General features: G+C 52.4%; 1 protein-coding gene across 1 annotated transcript; it reads right to left on the reverse strand.

Annotated features, from left to right (window-relative positions):
* Positions 1 to 6292: 6292 nt before the first annotated feature.
* Positions 6293 to 10573, reverse strand: LOC149427453 (alpha-crystallin A chain-like). The gene is made up of 3 exons (XM_089668013.1): positions 10326 to 10573; positions 7259 to 7381; positions 6293 to 6615 (listed from the first exon to the last, which is right to left on the reverse strand). The coding sequence occupies exons 1-3, from the start codon at positions 10512 to 10514 to the stop codon at positions 6457 to 6459; spliced, it is 471 nt and encodes a 156-aa protein (XP_089524139.1). The 5' UTR covers positions 10515 to 10573; the 3' UTR covers positions 6293 to 6456.
* Positions 10574 to 20394: the final 9821 nt, after the last annotated feature.

The following is a 20394-nucleotide window of genomic DNA, read 5'->3' on the forward strand; positions in this document are numbered from 1 at the left end:
TACAGCCGATCCTCGCAGTTATTTTGCAGCATTCTGCTGTCTGATCTCATCGTGAGTGACGCCACCAAACTGGACCTTCACCGGAGGAGCCTGGGAGTGATCTCAGGGACGGGGGTTCCACTTCTGTGCTCTTTCCAGTCTTAGATCTGCTGTCACTGTGGAGCCTTTTTAGGTCCAGAGCCGTGATATCACCCCCAGCTTGCCCCGTCTCTGAAGACTCACTCACAGGCAATGGATTCCACTTCAGTGTTTTCCAGCGTTGGATCTGCTCTGTCACTGCGGAGCGCTTTCAGGTCCGGAACCGTGACTTCACCACCGACTTGCCAGGCCTTTTAGTGACTCACTGTAATGTGAATAGGCTCTACAGGCTGGGGATATCGGGAGGCTCTACAGGCTGGGATATCGGGAGGCTCTACAGGCTGGGGATATCGGGAGGCTCTACAGGCTGGGATATCGGGAGGCTCTACAGGCTGGGATATCGGGAGGCTCTACAGGCTGGGGATATCGGGAGGCTCTACAGGCTGGGATATCGGGAGGCTCTACAGGCTGGGATATCGGGAGGCTCTACAGGCTGGGGATATCGGGAGGCTCTACAGGCTGGGATATCGGGAGGCTCTACAGGCTGGGATATCGGGAGGCTCTACAGGCTGGGATATCGGGAGGCTCTACAGGCTGGGGATATCGGGAGGCTCTACAGGCTGGGATATCGGGAGGCTCTACAGGCTGGGATATCGGGAGGCTCTACAGGCTGGGGATATCGGGAGGCTCTACAGGCTGGAATATCGGGAGGCTCTACAGGCTGGGGAAGGCTCTACAGGCTGGGATATCGGGAGGTTCTACAGGCTGGGGATATCGAGAGGCTCTACAGGCTGGGGATATCGGGAGGCTCTACAGGCTGGGGATATCGGGAGGCTCTACAGGCTGGGGATATCGAGAGGCTCTACAGGCTGGGGATATCGAGAGGCTCTACAGGCTGGGGATATCGGGAGGCTCTACAGGCGGGGATATCGGGAGGCTCTACAGGCTGGGGATATCGGGAGGCTCTACAGGCTGGGGATATCGGGAGGCTCTACAGGCTGGGCATATCGAGAGGCTCTACAGGCTGGGGATATCGGGAGGCTCTACAGGCGGGGATATCGGGAGGCTCTACAGGCGGGGATATCGGGAGGCTCTACAGGCGGGGATATCGGGAGGCTCTACAGGCTGGGATATCGGGAGGCTCTACAGGCTGGGGATATTGGGAGGCTTCCTTCCATTTTTTAGCCGTTTGGTAACATGTTGTCCTATTCCATGGCACAGCACACCACCATGGAAGGGATCAGTTCTGCGGGGAATGAGCGCTGATGGAGTCTTGACGCTCTTTCCTGCCAGACAGTATTGAGGAAGCATCCCCCTGCTACTGCTACCCCAGAGCCATGTGGAAAGCAGGTCTTAGGTCTGATCCAGCTGCCCATCCACAGTGGTGTTTGGTCACTGGTCGGTCTTGGGCTTGTATAGGCACCTACCCAGGTGTCATGAATAACTGAGGCCTCACCTCACCTTCTTGAGCCTGCTGGTTGCTCACGGCTATTGCACGTCTGACTGTACACATGGGGAAGGGAGCGGAGGAATTGTCCTACGGTCGCAGGTGATTCACAGTCCACTAATGGGCACCAATTGGGTTGTGAGTCCATTGAGTTCATCACTACGCTGAGGTTGTGAGCTCTTCACTACGCTGAGGTTGTGAGCTCTTCACCACTCCATTAGGCCTAGCTGCCTTCATCCTGGTTGTCTTCGGATGTCTTCTCCTCCGTTATGCCGGGTTAGTGTCTCAGGTTAAGCAGCTGGTCTCTGGAGCAACAAGAGGGCCAACGTGCCTTCTCTGGTATTATCTGACCTAGGTTTGCCCGACACTTTGGCTGCTTTTAGTCGGTCTTCTGACCCCATCTCTGAGGAGCTGGCACTCAGCAGCCATTACCCCCAAGCTGAGACTTTCTTGTCACTAATTGACACAGTGCACGCTACCCTGAAGCTGGAGGACCAGCTGGATGCAACCACCAGCTCAATGTCAGGTCTTGGCCTTTACAAGCCTTCCTAGTCTGCAGGAACTTTTACACACCATCTTTACTTTGGTATGTTTTTATACGGGGTATAGCAGCACCTACCTATCCAGAACTATCTGCTGTTTGCCTTAGGGCAGGGGTGTCAAACTGGTTGCCCTTCAGCTGTTGCGAAACTACAAGTCCCATCATGCCTTTGGGAGTCATACTTGTAACTGTCAGCCTTGCAATGCCTCATGGGACTTGCAGTTTGGAAACATCTGGAGAGCCACCGGTTTGACACCCCTGCCTTAGGGCCACTTCAGTTCATAGCCCTCCCATCCCTTTCCCCTCGTGCTCACCAAGGTGTTAGCCATGGCTAAACTTGCATCCATCTACGGGCCCAAGGAGCGCCTTGGCGGTTTCCGGCAGATAGAGGGGAGAGCGGACCAACGTTCTCCCCTTTTTGTGACCCGGAAGGCGACGCGTGTGAGGTCACTTCCAGCTCACCGCTGTCACTTTTCTTGGCTAGCACGTCTGAGTAGCAATGCGGTCTGCAGGGTCTGTCAAGGCGCCTAAGCGTGAAAACGTTGATTGCGATACACGTCACCGCACGAGCCGGCGTGAGAGGGATAATTCTATCACCAGACCTCCTCCGTCATGCTAAACTGATGGCCTACAGGGGGCTTTTGAAGCGTCACCAAATGAAAATGTAGGGTACTGAAGTTCGTCACCATTTCATAGGCGTGCACAAATCTAAGGTTTGGCATGTTGGGTGTCTATTTACTCGGTGAAAGCCCATCTTTTTTTATATGTTTGCAAAAATTTGGGTAATTTATTGTGTTTGTTTACTGTGCTTTACAAAAAGTTTGTGTTTCCTAGACCTTGGCGGTCATATCGTGTGACATAAAAAAAAAAATTGGATCCACCGCTGTTTTATTCTCTAGGGCACGGGTGTCAAACCGGCGGTCTTCCAGCTGTTGCCAAACTACAAATCCCATGAGGCATTGCAAGATTGACCGTTACAAGCATGACTCCCAAAGGCAGAGGCATGATGGGACTTGTAGATTTGCAACAGCTGGAGGGCCACCAGTTTGACACCCCTGGTCTATCACATCCAATCCCAATAAAACACATTGATGGTTCTGGTGATCACATGACAGCACGGGGGACATTCCAAGGGGTGTGAAGACTTCTTCAAGGCACTGTAGGTAATTAGAAGTCCTCTCAGGTTTGGAACACCTCGGTATTTTCCTGGTGTCACCAGGACAGGCAATAGAGGGGGGGGGGGAGGGTGTCTGCTTTCAGAAAATATATCATGGTTTGGGGAGTTTTGCGTAGTCTTTAGGCCTAAAATTATTTTTGAAACACAAGCAAAAAATGCCAAAACGGCTCTGGCAGCGAAAGGGTTCATGCTGACCTCAGATACCCCTCTGTGGACTCAGGGCTTTATCTGAATGCGGTCTCTGATCCTGCACCGCCCTCTGTGGGCTGCCCAGTGCTACTGCAGTTGGCACCGCTTGGTCCCTCACAATCCTCAAGTCCTGGTAGCTGCTCTTCACCTGATAAGATTGGTCATTTCAGCCCACCAATTCTTCCATCAGATCTTTGTGGATGAAAGTTCCTCAATTCATGAAATGTTGTTGGGGGGGGATCTTCATCTGAATTTGTGAAAACGCCCAATTTTTTCCAGGCCAGTTCCAAAAGTCACCGCGGATGGCCAACGCAATGCAATTATACTGAGGCCGTCCCATACAGCATTTATTGCCGATGGACACGTATAGACAAAACCAACCCCAACCAATCCCAAGGCAGGAAAGGGGAAATCTCAAGCGGTGCTACAGTCCTAGATTGCCCACCAGGACCAGACACGTCACACACAAAACGAAATCGTTCCATTGTGTCCGGGACAGAGACCTGCAATTAGAATGATAGATGTTGTAGCTCGGCTGTATGTAGGAGACGACTTTATGGATGACTAGGAGTAGAGCGAATTCACTTTGCAAGGCAATGAAGTTACACGGCACTGACTTCCAACATCCAATCACGTACAAGCGAAAATCCTGTTTTTCTTTTTCCTGGCATGTGATTGGGTGTTGTTCGCAAAGTGAATTTTCTGCTTATTCACTAAGCTGAGGTAAAAGTGGACATGCGGTTTTCTTTTCGTAGATGACTCGCAATGTCTCCTTGTCTGTATGGGGATTGGTTGGTGAAGGCTTTTGTGGGGTGATATATAGGAGAGAAAATGTTATGTATACACTACAAGGGTAAAAGGTACCTGAATCCCACTCCCAATCATGGGGTTCAAGTGCCTCCAATGAAGGGTCCCGGTAATCCTCCATCATACAAAGACATTCTAGACCTCAACCCTACTGTACACCATTGGGATGAGCTGGAATTCCGGTCTTCCCATCCAGCATCAGTCCTGGCCCTGGTCAAAGAACTCTACCAATAATGGTAATAGGATCATCTCACTTCTAATGGACACACTTTATGGCCCAAAGTATGTAGAAACCCCTTCAAATGATGGAGTTCAGGTGTCTCCAGTGAAGGGTCCTGGTAATCCTCCATCATACAAAGACATTGTAGACCTCAACCCTACTGAACACCATTGGGATGAGCTGGAATGCTGACAGTGATCCAGGGCTTCCCATCCAACATCAGTCCTGGCCCTGGAAGTTCACGATCAAAGAACTCTACCAATAATGGTAATAGGATCATCTCACTTCTAATGGACACACTTTATGGCCCAACGTATGTAGAAACCCCTTCAAATGATGGAGTTCAGGTGTCTCCAGTAAAGGGTCCTGGTAATCCTCACTCATACAAAGACATTGTAGACCTCAACCCTACTGAACACCATTGGGATGAGCTGGAATGCTGACAGTGATCCAGGGCTTCCCATCCAACATCAGTCCTGGCCCTGGAAGTTCACGATCAAAGAACTCTACCAATAATGGTAATAGGATCATCTCACTTCTAATGGACACACTTTATGGCCCAAAGGATGTAGAAACCCCTTCAAATGATGGAGTTCAGGTGTCTCCAGTGAAGGGTCCCGGTAATCCTCCATCATACAAAGACATTGTAGACCTCAACCCTACTGAACACAATTGGGATGAGCTGGAATGCTGACAGTGATCCAGGGCTTCCCATCCAACATCAGTCCTGGCCCTGGAAGTTCATGATCAAAGAACTCTACCAATAATGGTAATAGGATCATCTCACTTCTAATGGACACACTTTATGGCCCAAAGGATGTAGAAACCCCTTCAAATGATGGAGTTCAGGAGTCTCCAGTGAAGGGTCCCAGTAATCCTCCATCATCCAAAGACACTGGAGACAATTGTGCTCTTCCAACCTTGTGGAAAGAATTTGGTGCAGACCCTTTTCTGTTCCCCCATGACTGTCCCCTGTGTACAAAGCCAGCTCCATAAAGACATGGATGACCAGTTTGGTGTGGAGGAACTGGAGTGTCCTGTACAGAGCCCTGACTTCAACTTGCTGAGTACATTTGGGACGAATTGGAACACCAATGGTGAACCAGGTCTTCTCATCCAGCATCAGTACCTGACCTCACTAATGAGTGCAAAACCCCATAAACACCCTTCAAAATCTTGTGGAAAGCCTTCCCAGAAGATGGAGGGATGTTATAGCCACTAAGAAGGCACTGTCATATTAGTAACCACGAGGTGAGGAAAAATAAAAACCCATATTAATGGACATGAGTGGGGTAACAACTCCATATTAATGGGCGTGGTTTAGGACTAGGATGTCCAGCAAGCTCATCTAGGTGTGATGTTCAGGTGTCCACAAACCTTTGGCTATATATTGCATGTGGTAATCAGTAACTTGATAATAAACATTTAGGGAAGGGACACAAACTACTGGAGGAAACTCTGGCCATTGACCCAGCTGGTGGATCATTCTGGCATTGCACCTTGAACTGATAAAACTGGCCTTTGGATGATAAAGCATCATTAAAGAAAACCAATCAAAGGAAGTTTGAGGTGAAGGAACACAACCAAAGCCATTTTCACCGTCCCGTATTCCACCCTGTGTACCGGCCCAGAAACCTTGGCATACCGGGAGGAATAATGGAACGCAGTTCAGAGGAACCTCAGGAGGGTAATTACTTATTGTTGTCACCTTTCACGATAGAGGCCTATCTATACCATCAACAGTGATCATGGATACCCCCACCATCATCCTGCCCCTTTAGAGTCACTACCCTTCATGGAATGGTCACCCCAGTGAGTGGCAGACACAAAACGCTGGTTGAGGAAACATTTATTGATTATTTGGCCTCATGATCCGTACAGAGATGTCTGCAGAGACTTTGAGTAGAGATCTGGATAAGAAGGGGTACAGCTTATGATGAAAGGGTTCAGGGGGCCCCTCATATTTAGGAGGAGGGGGCAGAGGTGGGTTTTCACCCTCAGGATAAAGGAATGGGCTTGTCTTTGGACATCAGTTTTGGTCCACTGAAGGTCAAGATGCCATCAGAAGAAAGGGAGGAGCTGACAGAGGATTTGTCCAGGTTGGGGGGGAGGTGGTAGCGGCGGTTGAACTCCCGGGAAACAGAGCCATGGTCATCCTGGTGGAGAGAGCGAGAGAAGGTCAGTATGTGAACCCAGGAGACATCATCTTATTAGGAACACATATAACAGGCCACCTTGATGGCTCCCATGGTTAAAGGAAAGGCCGTAAATGCTAGTTACAGTCCAATTGTACAATTTTCTTTAGACCTAACTGTAGTGCGGGGTCCTGTCTAGTTGGATACGCATTGAAAGGATTGTTTAGGTGGGACCTCAAAACATAATATTGTTGTATTCCTAAAATACAGATAAATATAATCCCCTTCTCCTGTCCCTCACACCAAACCACCACATACAGTCTGTACCATGGTAGTATTTGGCATATCTTGGTGTAGGACCTCTGCGACATCTTTAACACTTTGAGGAACCTGAGTCATCGTATGAAATTTCCGCATGTACCTTGAGGTCTTTCACAAGTAGCTGCTGCCCTCCCTCATCCCGATCCTTCTAGAATCTACCATAATATACTGTAGATGATGGTCTGTAGAAGACTTCAGTCCAGAACACTTGCATGTAGGAAAGAAACATCTGGCTATTCCCACCGGGCGCACACACATTATGAAGATAGTTTGTTGCTCTGTATCTGCTACAACCTTGATTTCTGACCTGTGATGATGTCACCTAACTTATTCCAACACCCACCTGCCTCTCGCTGTGTTTTCCATGGATTTCCACAAAGTCATCCTTCATCTTCACAGTCAGATCATCGGGGGAGAAATGCTTCACATCCAAGTTAATGACAAAACGATCAGAATCTGAACGTATCTATGAGGAGGAAGTGTGGTCAGTACGTAAAGCTTTGTAAATGAGAACAATATATTAAACTTTAGCACCAGGTACCCAGAGACTCACGACCACACAAAAGAAGATAGCAGGCCCCCAGCAGGCCAAAGGCCGGATCATCAGCTAGAAAATAGCCACAGAAAATGGGAGTCAGGAGGCGTCCAGCTACTGAAAGCTCCTCTACTAGGCCGATACATAAAGTCCCCTTGACACACTTGACCTCTCAAATGTCTTTGAAGAACATAAGTTTATTCTAATAGTGGATGCAATTCTTCCTGGTACAGGACGATCCCACTGACCACTGGCTGTGGACTATAGTATGAGTGACACTCTCAGATCCTTCTAACCACACCATGGGGACCTTCATACAGTATGTGTAACTCACCCTACAGAGCCTTTTGACCATAGGATAAGGACTATTGTATGAAAGACTCTCCCAGACACCTTTAACCACAGATCACAACCATTATACGGGTTACCCTCCAGACCCCTCTAACCACAGGATGTAGAGTTTTGTATGGAAGGATTTCTGTAGGATTCAGACCATGGTATGAGTTGATCTCTCATACCCTTCTGAACAGAAGATGGAGACCATTGTACAAGTCACTCTCCCATACCTCACTGTCCACAGGATGGAAGCCATTATATAATTAACTTTCCCAGGCCCCTGAGACTGTAAGATGGAGACCACTGTACGAGTGAATTCCCAGACTGCTCTAACCACAGGAAGAGGAGCATTGTGACTCTCTCAGATCCCTCTGACCACAGGATGGAGACCTTCATATATGTAACTCACCCATAGGATCAGGACTATTGTATGAGTGACTCTCCCAGACCCATTTGACTACAGATCAAGACCATTATATGGGTTACCCTGCCAGACCCCTCTGACCGCAGGGTGAAGACCCTTATATGGGTGAGACGACCTTCACTGCAGGGTGAAGACCCTTATATGGGTGAGCCCACCCCCATCAGACCCACCCTGACTGCAGGGTGAAGACCCTTATATGGTTGAGGCAACTTCATCACACCCCTCTGTCTGCAGGGTGAAGACCCTTATATGGGTGAGCCCACCTCCATCAGACCCCCCTGACTGCAGGGTGACGACCCTTATATAGTTGAGCCGACCTTCACTGCAGGGTGAAGACCCTTATATGGGTGAGCCTATCCCCAGCAGACCCACCCTGACTGCAGGGTGAAGACCCTTATATGGTTGAGGCAACTTCATCACACCCCTCTGTCTGCAGGGTGAAGACCCTTATATGGGTGAGCCCACCTCCATCAGACCCCCCTGACTGCAGGGTGAAGACCCTTATATAGTTGAGCCGACCTTCACTGCAGGGTGAAGACCCTTATATGGGTGAGCCCATCCCCAGCAGACCCTCCTGACTGCAGGGTGAAGACCCTCATATGGTTGAGCCTACCTTCATCACACCCCTCTGTCTGCAGTGTGAAGACCCTACTATGGGTGAGCCCACCCCCATCAGACCCCCCTGACCGCAGGGTGAAGACCCTTATATGGGTGAGCCCACCCCCATCAGACCCCCCTGACCGCAGGGTGAAGACCCTTATATGGGTGAGCCCACCCCCATCAGACCCCCCTGACTGCAGGGTGAAGACCCTTATATGGTTGAGCCAACCTTCACTGCAGGGTGAAGAGCCTTATATGGGTGAGCCCACCCCATCAGACCCCCCTGACTGCAGGGTGAAGACCCTTATATGGGTGAGTCCACCCCCATCAGACCCTTCAGACTGCAGGATGGAAATACTTGTATGAGTGACCTTCCAAGGCCATTCTACAGTAGGATGGAGACTCTCGAAAACCACTCTTACATGGTGGAGACCATTGTATGACTGACTTTCCAGACTACTCTGACCACAAGATGGATTCTGTTGTATAAGTGACTCTCCCAGACCCCTGTGTCCTCAGGGTGGAGACCAATATGTAAGAAGCTCTCCCAGACAACAGTACAAAGACAACTGTATAAGTGAATCTCCCAGATCCCTCTGACCACAGATTTGGACTATTTTATGGGTGACCTTCCCAGATCCCTCCGACAGCAGGATGGAGATACTTCTATAGGTGACCCTCCCAGGTCTTCTAACTGCAGGATAGGAACCACTGTATGACTGATTCTCCTAGACTCCTTTAACTGCACTGTGGTGACCCTTGTATGAGGGACTCTCCCATATCCATATAACTACGGGGTGAAGACCATTGTATGAGTGATTTTTCCGCACCCTTTGGACTGCAGAATGGAGACTTTGTATGAGTTACCCTCCAAGACCCTTCCAACTACGGGTTGAAGACCATTGTATGAGTGACTTTTCCACACCCTTTGGACTGCAGGATGGAGACTTTGTATGAGTTACCCTCCAAGACCCTTCCAACTACGGGGTGAAGACCATTCTATGAGTGACTTTTCCACACCCTTTGGACTGCAGGATGGAGACTTTGTATGAGTTACCCTCCAAGACCCTTCCAACTATGGGGTGAAGACCACTGTATGAGTGACTTTTCCACACCCTTTGGACTGCAGGATGGAGACTTTGTATGAGTTACCCTCCAAGACCCTTCCAACTACGGGGTGAAGACCATTGTATGAGTGACTTTTCCACACCCTTTGGACTGCAGGATGGAGACTTTGTATGAGTTACCCTCCAAGACCCTTCCAACTACGGGATGAAGACCATTGTATGAGTGACTTTTCCACACCCTTTGGACTGCAGGATGGAGACTTTGTATGAGTTACCCTTCAAGACCCTTCCAACTGTGGGATGTAAACCATTGTATGCAGGATAAAGACCTTTGTATCAGTGATTTTTCATACCCTTCTGACTGCAGACCATTACCTGAGTGACTCTCCCACACCCTTTGGATCACAGAATGGAGACCCTTGTATGAGTGACCCTGGATGCTCCTCACCTCAGAAATGCCGGAGTCCTGGAGTCCTCGGAGTAGGCTTTGCTTGTAGTAGGGGCTGATGGTGGAAGACAGGAAAGGAAATAGGTCGTAGTCAAACATTCCTTCTCCAAAGACCTGATTGAAGAGTCGGTTGGAGTACAAGGGCCCCAGAGCACGATGGTACGGCGACCGTTGGATGGTGACCTCCATGATGAAAGGTGAAGACACACGCAGATCTGTAAGCTGAACTGGTCACCCTTCCTTTTTTTATACCCCAGAGGGGACGAAGATTATGTAATATTGAATAAATAAGGGTGTGTAATAAAAAGGGAGTGGAACACGGAGCCGGGGCCAAGGCGGGGGCGGGGTTACATTCTTTACCTTACCTCACCCTATGTACTTCCAACTGTCAGCACGTGTCCCACACTGATCCACCGCTCAGGAACATTCCCTCCAGGGGCTCTTGGAAGACATGCTGTCCATGTCCATCCCCAGATCCCAGGAAACACCGATCAGATTTCAAGGATACGTCTTCCATAGTTCCATAGTTAGTCTGGCTGAAAAAAGAGAAAAGTCCATCCAGTTCAACCATTAAAGAAAAGATATAATCCTCCACCCACAGTGGATCCAGAGGAAGGCAAAACCCAGCAAAGCACGATCCAATCTCCTCCTGCAGGGGATACATTCCTTCCTGATCCCCGATAGGCAGACACTCCCTGGACAAACTCCACCCACAAATGCTAGTATCCAGTAGACTTGGACGGACGTGACCTGTCATCTCCCCTGAAGAACATCTAAACCCAAGAATAAAAATGTCATAATTTCAACATGGAAGAAAAATATACAGGTATTTGTAATACAACAATGTTGGCCATATTCAATATATATATATATGTACACTGTATGATGAAATGCGGGGTCCGGGGAGAGCGGATATAGGGAATGCGGGGTCCGGGGAGAGCGGATATAGTGAACGCGGGGTCCGGGGAGAGCGGATATAGTGAATGCGGGGTCCGGGGAGAGCGGATATAGTGAATGCGGGGTCCGGGGAGAGCGGATATAGTGAATGCGGGGTCCGGGAAGAGCGGATACAGTGAATGCGGGGTCCGGGGAGAGGGGATATAGTGAATGCGGGGTCCGGGGAGAGCGGATATAGTGAATGCGGGGTCCGGGGAGAGCGGATATAGTGAATGCGGGGTCCGGGGAGAGCAGATATAGTGAATGCGGGGTCCGGGGAGAGCGGATATAGTGAATGCGGGGTCCGGGGGAGCGGATACAGTGAATGCGGGGTCCGGGGAGAGCGGATATAGTGAATGCGGGGTCCGGGGAGAGCGGATATAGTGAATGCGGGGTCCGGGGAGAGCGGATATAGTGAATGCGGGGTCCGGGGGAGCGGATACAGTGAATGCGGGGTCCGGGGAGAGCGGATATAGTGAATGCGGGGTCCGGGGAGAGCGGATATAGTGAATGCGGGGTCCGGGGAGAGCGGATATAGTGAATACGGGGTCCGGGGAGAGCGGATATAGTGAATGCGGGGTCCGGGGAGAGCGGATGAATGCGGAATCCGGGGAGAGCGGATATAGTGAATGCGGGGTCTGGGGAGAGCGGATATAGTGAATGCGGGGTCGGGGGAGAGTGGATATAGTGAATGCGGGGCCCGGGGAGAGCGGATATAGTGAATGCGGGGCCCGGGGAGAGCGGATATAGTGAATGCGGGGTCCGGGGAGAGGGGATATAGGGAATGCGGGGTCCGGGGAGAGCGGATATAGTGAATGCGGGGTCCGGGGAGAGCGGATATAGGGAATGCGGGGTCCGGGGAGAGCGGATATAGTGAATGCGGGGTCTGGGGAGAGCGGATATAGGGAATGCGGGGTCCGGGGAGAGCGGATATGGTGAATGCGGGGTCCGGGGAGAGCGGATATGGTGAATGCGGGGTCCGGGGAGAGCGGATATAGGGAATGCGGGGTCCGGGGAGAGCGGATATAGTGAATGCGGGGTCCGGGGAGAGCGGATATAGGGAATGCGGGGTCCGGGGAGAGCGGATATAGTGAATGCGGGGTCCGGGGAGAGTGGATATAGTGAATGCGGGGTCCGGGGAGAGCGGATATAGTGAATGTGGGGTCCGGGGAGAGCGGATATAGCGAATGCGGGGTCCGGGGAGAGCGGATATAGTGAATGCGGGGTCCGGGGAGAGAGGATATAGTGAATGCGGGGTCCGGGGAGAGTGGATATAGTGAATGCGGGGTCCGGGGAGAGAGGATATAGTGAATGCGGGGTCCGGGGAGAGTGGATATAGTGAATGCGGGGTCCGGGGAGAGCGGATATAGTGAATGCGGGGTCCGGGGAGAGCGGATACAGTGAATGCGGGGTCCGGGGAGAGCGGATACAGTGAATGCAGGGGTCCGGGAGAGCGGATATAGTGAATGCGGGGTCCGGGAGAGCGGATACAGTGAATGCGGGGTCCGGGGAGAGCGGATATAGTGAATGCGGGGTCCGGGGAGAGCGGATATAGTGAATGCGGGGTCCGGGGAGAGCGGATATAGTGAATGCGGGGTCCGGGGAGAGCGGATATAGTGAATGCGGGGTCCGGGGAGAGCGGATATAGTGAATGCGGGGTCCGGGGAGAGCGGATATAGTGAATGCGGGGTCCGGGGAGAGCGGATATAGTGAATGCGGGGTCCGGGGAGAGCGGATACAGTGAATGCAGGGGTCCGGGAGAGCGGATATAGTGAATGCGGGGTCCGGGAGAGCGGATACAGTGAATGCGGGGTCCGGGGAGAGCGGATATAGTGAATGCGGGGTCCGGGGAGAGCGGATATAGTGAATGCGGGGTCCGGGGAGAGCGGATATAGTGAATGCGGGGTCCGGGGAGAGCGGATATAGTGAATGCGGGGTCCGGGGAGAGCGGATATAGTGAATGCGGGGTCCGGGGAGAGCGGATATAGTGAATGCGGGGTCCGGGGAGAGCGGGTATAGTGAATGCGGGGTCCGGGGAGAGCGGATAGAGTGAATGCGGGGTCCGGGGAGAGCGGATATAGTGAATGCGGGGTCCGGGGAGAGCGGATATAGTGAATGCGGGGTCGAGGGAGAGTGGATATAGTGAATGCGGGGCCCGGGGAGAGCGGATATAGTGAATGCGGGGCCCGGGGAGAGCGGATATAGTGAATGCGGGGTCCGGGGAGAGGGGATATAGGGAATGCGGGGTCCGGGGAGAGCGGATATAGTGAATGCGGGGTCCGGGGAGAGCGGATATAGTGAATGCGGGGTCCGGGGAGAGCGGATATAGTGAATGCGGGGTCCGGGGAGAGCGGATATAGGGAATGCGGGGTCCGGGGAGAGCGGATATGGTGAATGCGGGGTCCGGGGAGAGCGGATATGGTGAATGCGGGGTCCGGGGAGAGCGGATATAGGGAATGCGGGGTCCGGGGAGAGCGGATATAGTGAATGCGGGGTCCGGGGAGAGCGGATATAGGGAATGCGGGGTCCGGGGAGAGCGGATATAGTGAATGCGGGGTCCGGGGAGAGTGGATATAGTGAATGCGGGGTCCGGGGAGAGCGGATATAGTGAATGTGGGGTCCGGGGAGAGCGGATATAGCGAATGCCGGGTCCGGGGAGAGCGGATATAGTGAATGCGGGGTCCGGGGAGAGCGGATATAGTGAATGCGGGGTCCGGGGAGAGCGGATATAGTGAATGCGGGGTCCGGGGAGTGGGGATATAGTGAATGCGGGGTCCGGGGAGAGCGGATATAGTGAATGCGGGGTCCGGGGAGAGCAGATACAGTGAATGCGGGGTCCGGGGAGAGCGGATATAGTGAATGCGGGGTCCGGGGAGAGCGGATATAGTGAATGCGGGGTCCGGGGAGAGCGGATATAGCGAATGCGGGGTCCGGGGAGAGAGGATATAGTGAATGCGGGGTCCGGGGAGAGTGGATATAGTGAATGCGGGGTCCGGGGAGAGCGGATATAGTGAATGCGGGGTCCGGGGAGAGCGGATACAGTGAATGCGGGGTCCGGGGAGAGCGGATACAGTGAATGCAGGGGTCCGGGAGAGCGGATATAGTGAATGCGGGGTCCGGGAGAGCGGATACAGTGAATGCGGGGTCCGGGGAGAGCGGATATAGTGAATGCGGGGTCCGGGGAGAGCGGATATAGTGAATGCGGGGTCCGGGGAGAGCGGATATAGTGAATGCGGGGTCCGGGGAGAGCGGATATAGTGAATGCGGGGTCCGGGGAGAGCGGATATAGTGAATGCGGGGTCCGGGGAGAGCGGATATAGTGAATGCGGGGTCCGGGGAGAGCGGATATAGTGAATGCGGGGTCCGGGGAGAGCGGATACAGTGAATGCAGGGGTCCGGGAGAGCGGATATAGTGAATGCGGGGTCCGGGAGAGCGGATACAGTGAATGCGGGGTCCGGGGAGAGCGGATATAGTGAATGCGGGGTCCGGGGAGAGCGGATATAGTGAATGCGGGGTCCGGGGAGAGCGGATATAGTGAATGCGGGGTCCGGGGAGAGCGGATATAGTGAATGCGGGGTCCGGGGAGAGCGGATATAGTGAATGCGGGGTCCGGGGAGAGCGGATATAGTGAATGCGGGGTCCGGGGAGAGCGGGTATAGTGAATGCGGGGTCCGGGGAGAGCGGATAGAGTGAATGCGGGGTCCGGGGAGAGCGGATATAGTGAATGCGGGGTCCGGGGAGAGCGGATATAGTGAATGCGGGGTCCGGGGAGAGCGGGTATAGTGAATGCGGGGTCCGGGGAGAGCGGATAGAGTGAATGCGGGGTCCGGGGAGAGCGGATATAGTGAATGCGGGGTCCGGACAATTCGATACATTACAGAAAAAAACACTAAGATTTGAGTGAACACTTAAATAAAGCTGAAGCCCCCAACCTCACATATCTCCCGGCCAATAGATTCATCCCTCCAGGTCCGGGTTAAAGGGGTAAATTGTGTAGCTGGAAGAGCTCGGTGTGTAGGATCGGCCTGTCTGTACCCCATACATTGTGCTGCTGCCCCGTCATGTCTAGTTCAGGGCTGGCTGGCACTTGTAGTCCCCGGGAGTCTCATGTGAACTCGGATTAGTCGGGGAATGAAGGCGGCTTTGCTGACTCACCTGCTGGATCAGCTTTGTACACAGATATAGGTGAAGGTAATCCTGCCTTTGCTCTTCTATAACGCGCTTCACTGAGAATGAGGAGACCGGCTAAGCTGCAGGTGGAGATCGGTTCTGCCCGCCGGTCAGCAGTCACCTGTAGTCCGATGGCGGCTGCCAGGTGGGGGTTCCGTCATCAGGCTGGCATTTCTCTTGCAGTATGTATACTGTATACTGTGTTATCTATATACAGGGCCGTGGGTAAGAGGGTACCACCAGCCCTCCTGTATGGGGCCCAGACCAGCAGTGGAGGCCCAGACCAGCTGGTGGGACCAGACCAGCAAGGGAGCCTAGACCAGCAGGGGGGCCCAGGCCAGATTAGCCCCCTACTAGTGACTGGTCATCATCTTATTAGGACAGGACCGGACCCCCTGATCAGAGACACCACTGGATCGTTGGGTGAAGAGGAGAAGTTCATCCGGGGTTTGGGGTGGTACACTAAGGAGACGTTAGCTAGCTCTCCATCAGAGACTGTGCTGCAGTGAAGGATTGGAGATAGTTCCGGAAAGTTGTCCTCAGTTTATCGGTACCCTTGGGCATCCTGTGCACCCCTAACCCCGTCCCAGCTCTAAATCCCCGAAATAAAAACAACAAATGAATCTCAAGGACTGATTTATGACTCTGGGCACAAGCTGTTGGGGAAATGCGTGATGCCTGGCTGTGCAGGACTATAGGGGGACCCATATTTTCTAGCCACTACCAAGGGGGTAAGTGCTACATACTGTATATATATATATTGTGGTGGAGGTGTGAGTGGAATAGAACACATGCCAAGACTGAGAGGGGCCAAGGGGTTCTACAAGGGAAGTCCATGGGGCACCAAGCCAGGCACAGTTGGGTAGCTGGATCACAGGATGGCAGTAGAGCACGATAAGTCTGAAGGTACACAAAGTGGTGGGGATGTTGGCCGATGACATATTTGGACAATGACCACAATCTCCCTGCCTGTGGCTGAAGGTACACCAAGTGGTGGGGATGTTGGCCGATGACATATTTGGACAATGACCACAATCTCCCTGCCTGTGGCTGAAGGTACACAAAGTGGTGGGGATGTTGGCTGATAACATTGGACAATGACCACAATCTCCCCGCCTGTGGCTGAAGGTTCACCAAGTGGTGGGGATGTTGGCTGATGACATTGGACAATGACCACAATCTCCCCGCCTGTGGCTGAAGGTACACCAAGTGGTGGGGATGTTGGCTGATAACATTGGACAATGACCACAATCTCCCTGCCTGTGGCTGAAGGTACACAAAGTGGTGGGGATGTTGGCTGATAACATTGGACAATGACCACAATCTCCCCGCCTGTGGCTGAAGGTACACCAAGTGGTGGGGATGTTGGCTGATAACATTGGACAATGACCACAATCTCCCCGCCTGTGGCTGAAGGTACACAAAGTGGTGGGGATGTTGGCTGATAACATTGGACAATGACCACAATCTCCCCGCCTGTGGCTGAAGGTACACAAAGTGGTGGGGATGTTGGCTGATAACATTGGACAATGACCACAATCTCCCTGCCTGTGGCTGAAGGTACACAAAGTGGTGGGGATGTTGGCTGATGACATTGGACAATGACCACAATCTCCCCGCCTGTGGCTGAAGGTACACCAAGTGGTGGGGATGTTGGCTGATAACATTGGACAATGACCACAATCTCCCTGCCTGTGGCTGAAGGTACACCAAGTGGTGGGGATGTTGGCTGATGACATTGGACAATGACCACAATCTCCCCGCCTGTGGCTGAAGGTACACCAAGTGGTGGGGATGTTGGCTGATAACATTGGACAATGACCACAATCTCCCTGCCTGTGGCTGAAGGTACACAAAGTGGTGGGGATGTTGGCCGATGACATATTTGGACAATGACCACAATCTCCCCGCCTGTGGCTGAAGGTACACAATGTGGTGGGGATGTTGGCTGATAACATTTGACAATGACCACAATCTCCCTGCCTGTGGCTGAAGGTACAACAAGTGGTGGGGATGTTGGCTGATGACATATTTGGACAATGACCACAATCTCCCCGCCTGTGGCTGAAGGTACACAAAGTGGTGGAGATGTTGGCTGATAACATTTGACAATGACCACAATCTCCCCGCCTGTGGCTGAAGGTACAACAAGTGGTGGGGATGTTGGCTGATGACATATTTGGACAATGACCACAATCTCCCCGCCTGTGGCTGAAGGTACACAAAGTGGTGGGGATGTTGGCTGATGACATATTTGGACAATGACAAGGTCCACCTTCCTTGTGACTGACAGCAGACAACAGTGAGCGGATTCCAAAGCTACTATTGGAATTTAGCAGCTATGGAATCCACCTTTTGCTGCCAATCACAAGGCAAGAAGACCTGATGAGAAGCTAATGCCTCAATATCAGGTCCTGCCCACTGTGATGGACTGCCTGGCACCCCAATTGGGTGCCTCCGCCAAACGGTGCCTCCTGCCCTCCAAACCCTTACAGCAGATCGATAGCTAATACTAACCCCTTACCCCAAGCCTCGTACGCTGACAAGATGTTGAGGTCAAATCAAAGGAATAACTGTTTATTAAAATCCAGACACATACTTCATACCTCGAGGAGGACACTCCCCTCACCCAGACACATACTTCATACCTCGAGGAGGACACTCCCCTCACCAAAACACATACTTCATACCTCGAGGAGGACACTCCCCTCACCAAAACACATACTTCATACCTCGAGGAGGACACTCCCCTCACCAAAACACATACTTCATACCTCCAGGAGGACACTCCCCTCACCCAGACACATACTTCATACCTCGAGGAGGACACTCCCCTCACCAAAACACATACTTTATACCTCCAGGAGGACACTCCCCTCACCCAGACACATACTTCATACCTCCAGGAGGACACTCCCCTCACCCAGACACATACTTCATACCTCGAGGAGGACACTCCCCTCACCCAGACACATACTTCATACCTCCAGGAGGACACTCCCCTCACCCAGACACATACTTCATACCTCGAGGAGGACACTCCCCTCACCCAGACACATACTTCATACCTCCAGGAGGACACTCCCCTCACCCAAACACATACTTCATACCTCCAGGAGGACACTCCCCTCACCCAGACACATACTTCATACCTCCAGGAGGACACTCCCCTCACCCAAACACATACTTCATACCTCCAGGAGGACACTCCCCTCACCCAGACACAAACTTCATACCTCCAGGAGGACACTCCCCTCACCCAGACACATACTTCATACCTCCAGGAGGACACTCCCCTCACCCAGACACATACTTCATACCTCCAGGAGGACACTCCCCTCACCCAGACACAAACTTCATACCTCCTGGAGGACACTCCCCTCACCCAGACACAAACTTCATACCTCCTGGAGGACACTCCCCTCACCCAGACCCATACTTCATACCTCCAGGAGGACACTCCCCTCACCCAGACACATACTTCATACCTCCAGGAGGACCTTCTCCTCACCCAGACACATACTTCATACCTCCAGGAGGACCTTCTCCTCACCCAGACACATACTTCATACCTCCAGGAGGACACTCCCCTCACCCAGACACATACTTCATACCTCCAGGAGGACCTTCTCTTCACCCAGACACATACTTCATACCTCCAGGAGGACACTCCCCTCACCCAGACACATACTTCATACCTCCAGGAGGACCTTCTCCTCACCCAGACACATACTTCATACCTCCAGGAGGACACTCCCCTCACCCAGACACATACTTCATACCTCCAGGAGGACACTCCCCTCACCCAAACACATACTTCATACCTCCAGGAGGACACTCCCCTCACCCAGACACATACTTCATACCTCCAGGAGGACACTCCCCTCACCCAGACATATACTTCATACCTCCAGGAGGACCTTCTCCTCACCCAGACACATACTTCATACCTCCAGGAGGACACTCCCCCACCCAGACACATACTGCATACCTCCAGGAGGACACTCCCCTCACCCAGACACAGACTTTATACCCTGTCACCAATGACGGCACCGGCAGGCACTAGGACCAAGGCGCGCCTGTCAGCGCTGGGTGAGCTATTTAAAGAGCACCTCGGTGCTCATTCAGTGCTGACTGGTCTTCAGCTCCCCCCCGTGTCCTGCTTGTTCCTGTGCGATTTTCTTTGGTTCTGACCCGGCTTGTTCCTGACCCGATTCTGAGTACTCTCCTGCCCCCCAGTTCCTGACTTCGGCTCTGTTCCTGACTCTGGCATTTCCTCCTGATCCTGTACTGCGCTGCCCGACTATTATGACCCTGGCTATCCTACGACTCCGTTCCAGTCCTGTGTCCTGGCTACATACCTGGCTCTGCTGTGCATCTGGCAATCCACTGTACCTGCCTGGTCTATCTCCACAGTACCAAATCAGAGGATATCCTGCCTACCAAGGTCATCATCTGCAAGAGCCGCAAGCAAAACCCTGGCGCTCTTGTCCCCCTGGTCCTTAGACGCCCTCTATTCCAAGCTCAGCGGGTCAGGGCTAGTGACACAAGTGAGGCTGACCTCATCAATTCAGTCTCCCATCAGGTATGTGACAGTACCAGTCAGCCAATTATGGAGTCTGAAAGGGAGGCCTCACAACTGGGGGACATTCGCCAAACTGTGACTTCCTTGTCCAACGTCATACAGGACCTGCAGAGGAACTTCCAATACCTGGAGAGCAAACTGCGAACCGATCCTAATGTCCTCTCCGACACAGTAACCTGTGGTACAGCCACTCAAACCGAGATCAGTATGTTCCTTGAAACCTCGGTTCTACCGAAACCCCGGGTACCCATGCCTGAGTTCTTTACAGGAGATCGCCGGAAGTTCAGGACCTTTCATAACTCCCGTGAGTTATATTTCTCTCTGCTCCCCAGGACCTTCTCCTACCAAGTACTAAAGTAGGGTTTGTCATCACCCTT

The sequence above is a fragment of the Staurois parvus genome, unplaced genomic scaffold (assembly GCF_062004578.1).
Source record: "Staurois parvus isolate SC_StPar_1 unplaced genomic scaffold, SC_StPar_1.0 ptg003746l, whole genome shotgun sequence".
NCBI lineage: Eukaryota > Metazoa > Chordata > Amphibia > Anura > Ranidae > Staurois > Staurois parvus.

What these genes read in the sequence shown, in the direction of transcription:
- LOC149427453 (XM_089668013.1), bottom strand. Translation starts at nt 10,514, where the DNA reads ATGGAGGTCACCATCCAACGGTCGCCGTACCATCGTGCTCTGGGGCCC. An exon ending in AGGACTCCGGCATTTCTGAG is followed by an intron (nt 7,382 to 10,325) that starts GTGAGGAGCATC and finishes TCCTCCTCATAG; the next exon opens with ATACGTTCAGATTCTGATCG. An exon ending in GAAAACACAGCGAGAGGCAG is followed by an intron (nt 6,616 to 7,258) that starts GTGGGTGTTGGA and finishes TCTCTCCACCAG; the next exon opens with GATGACCATGGCTCTGTTTC.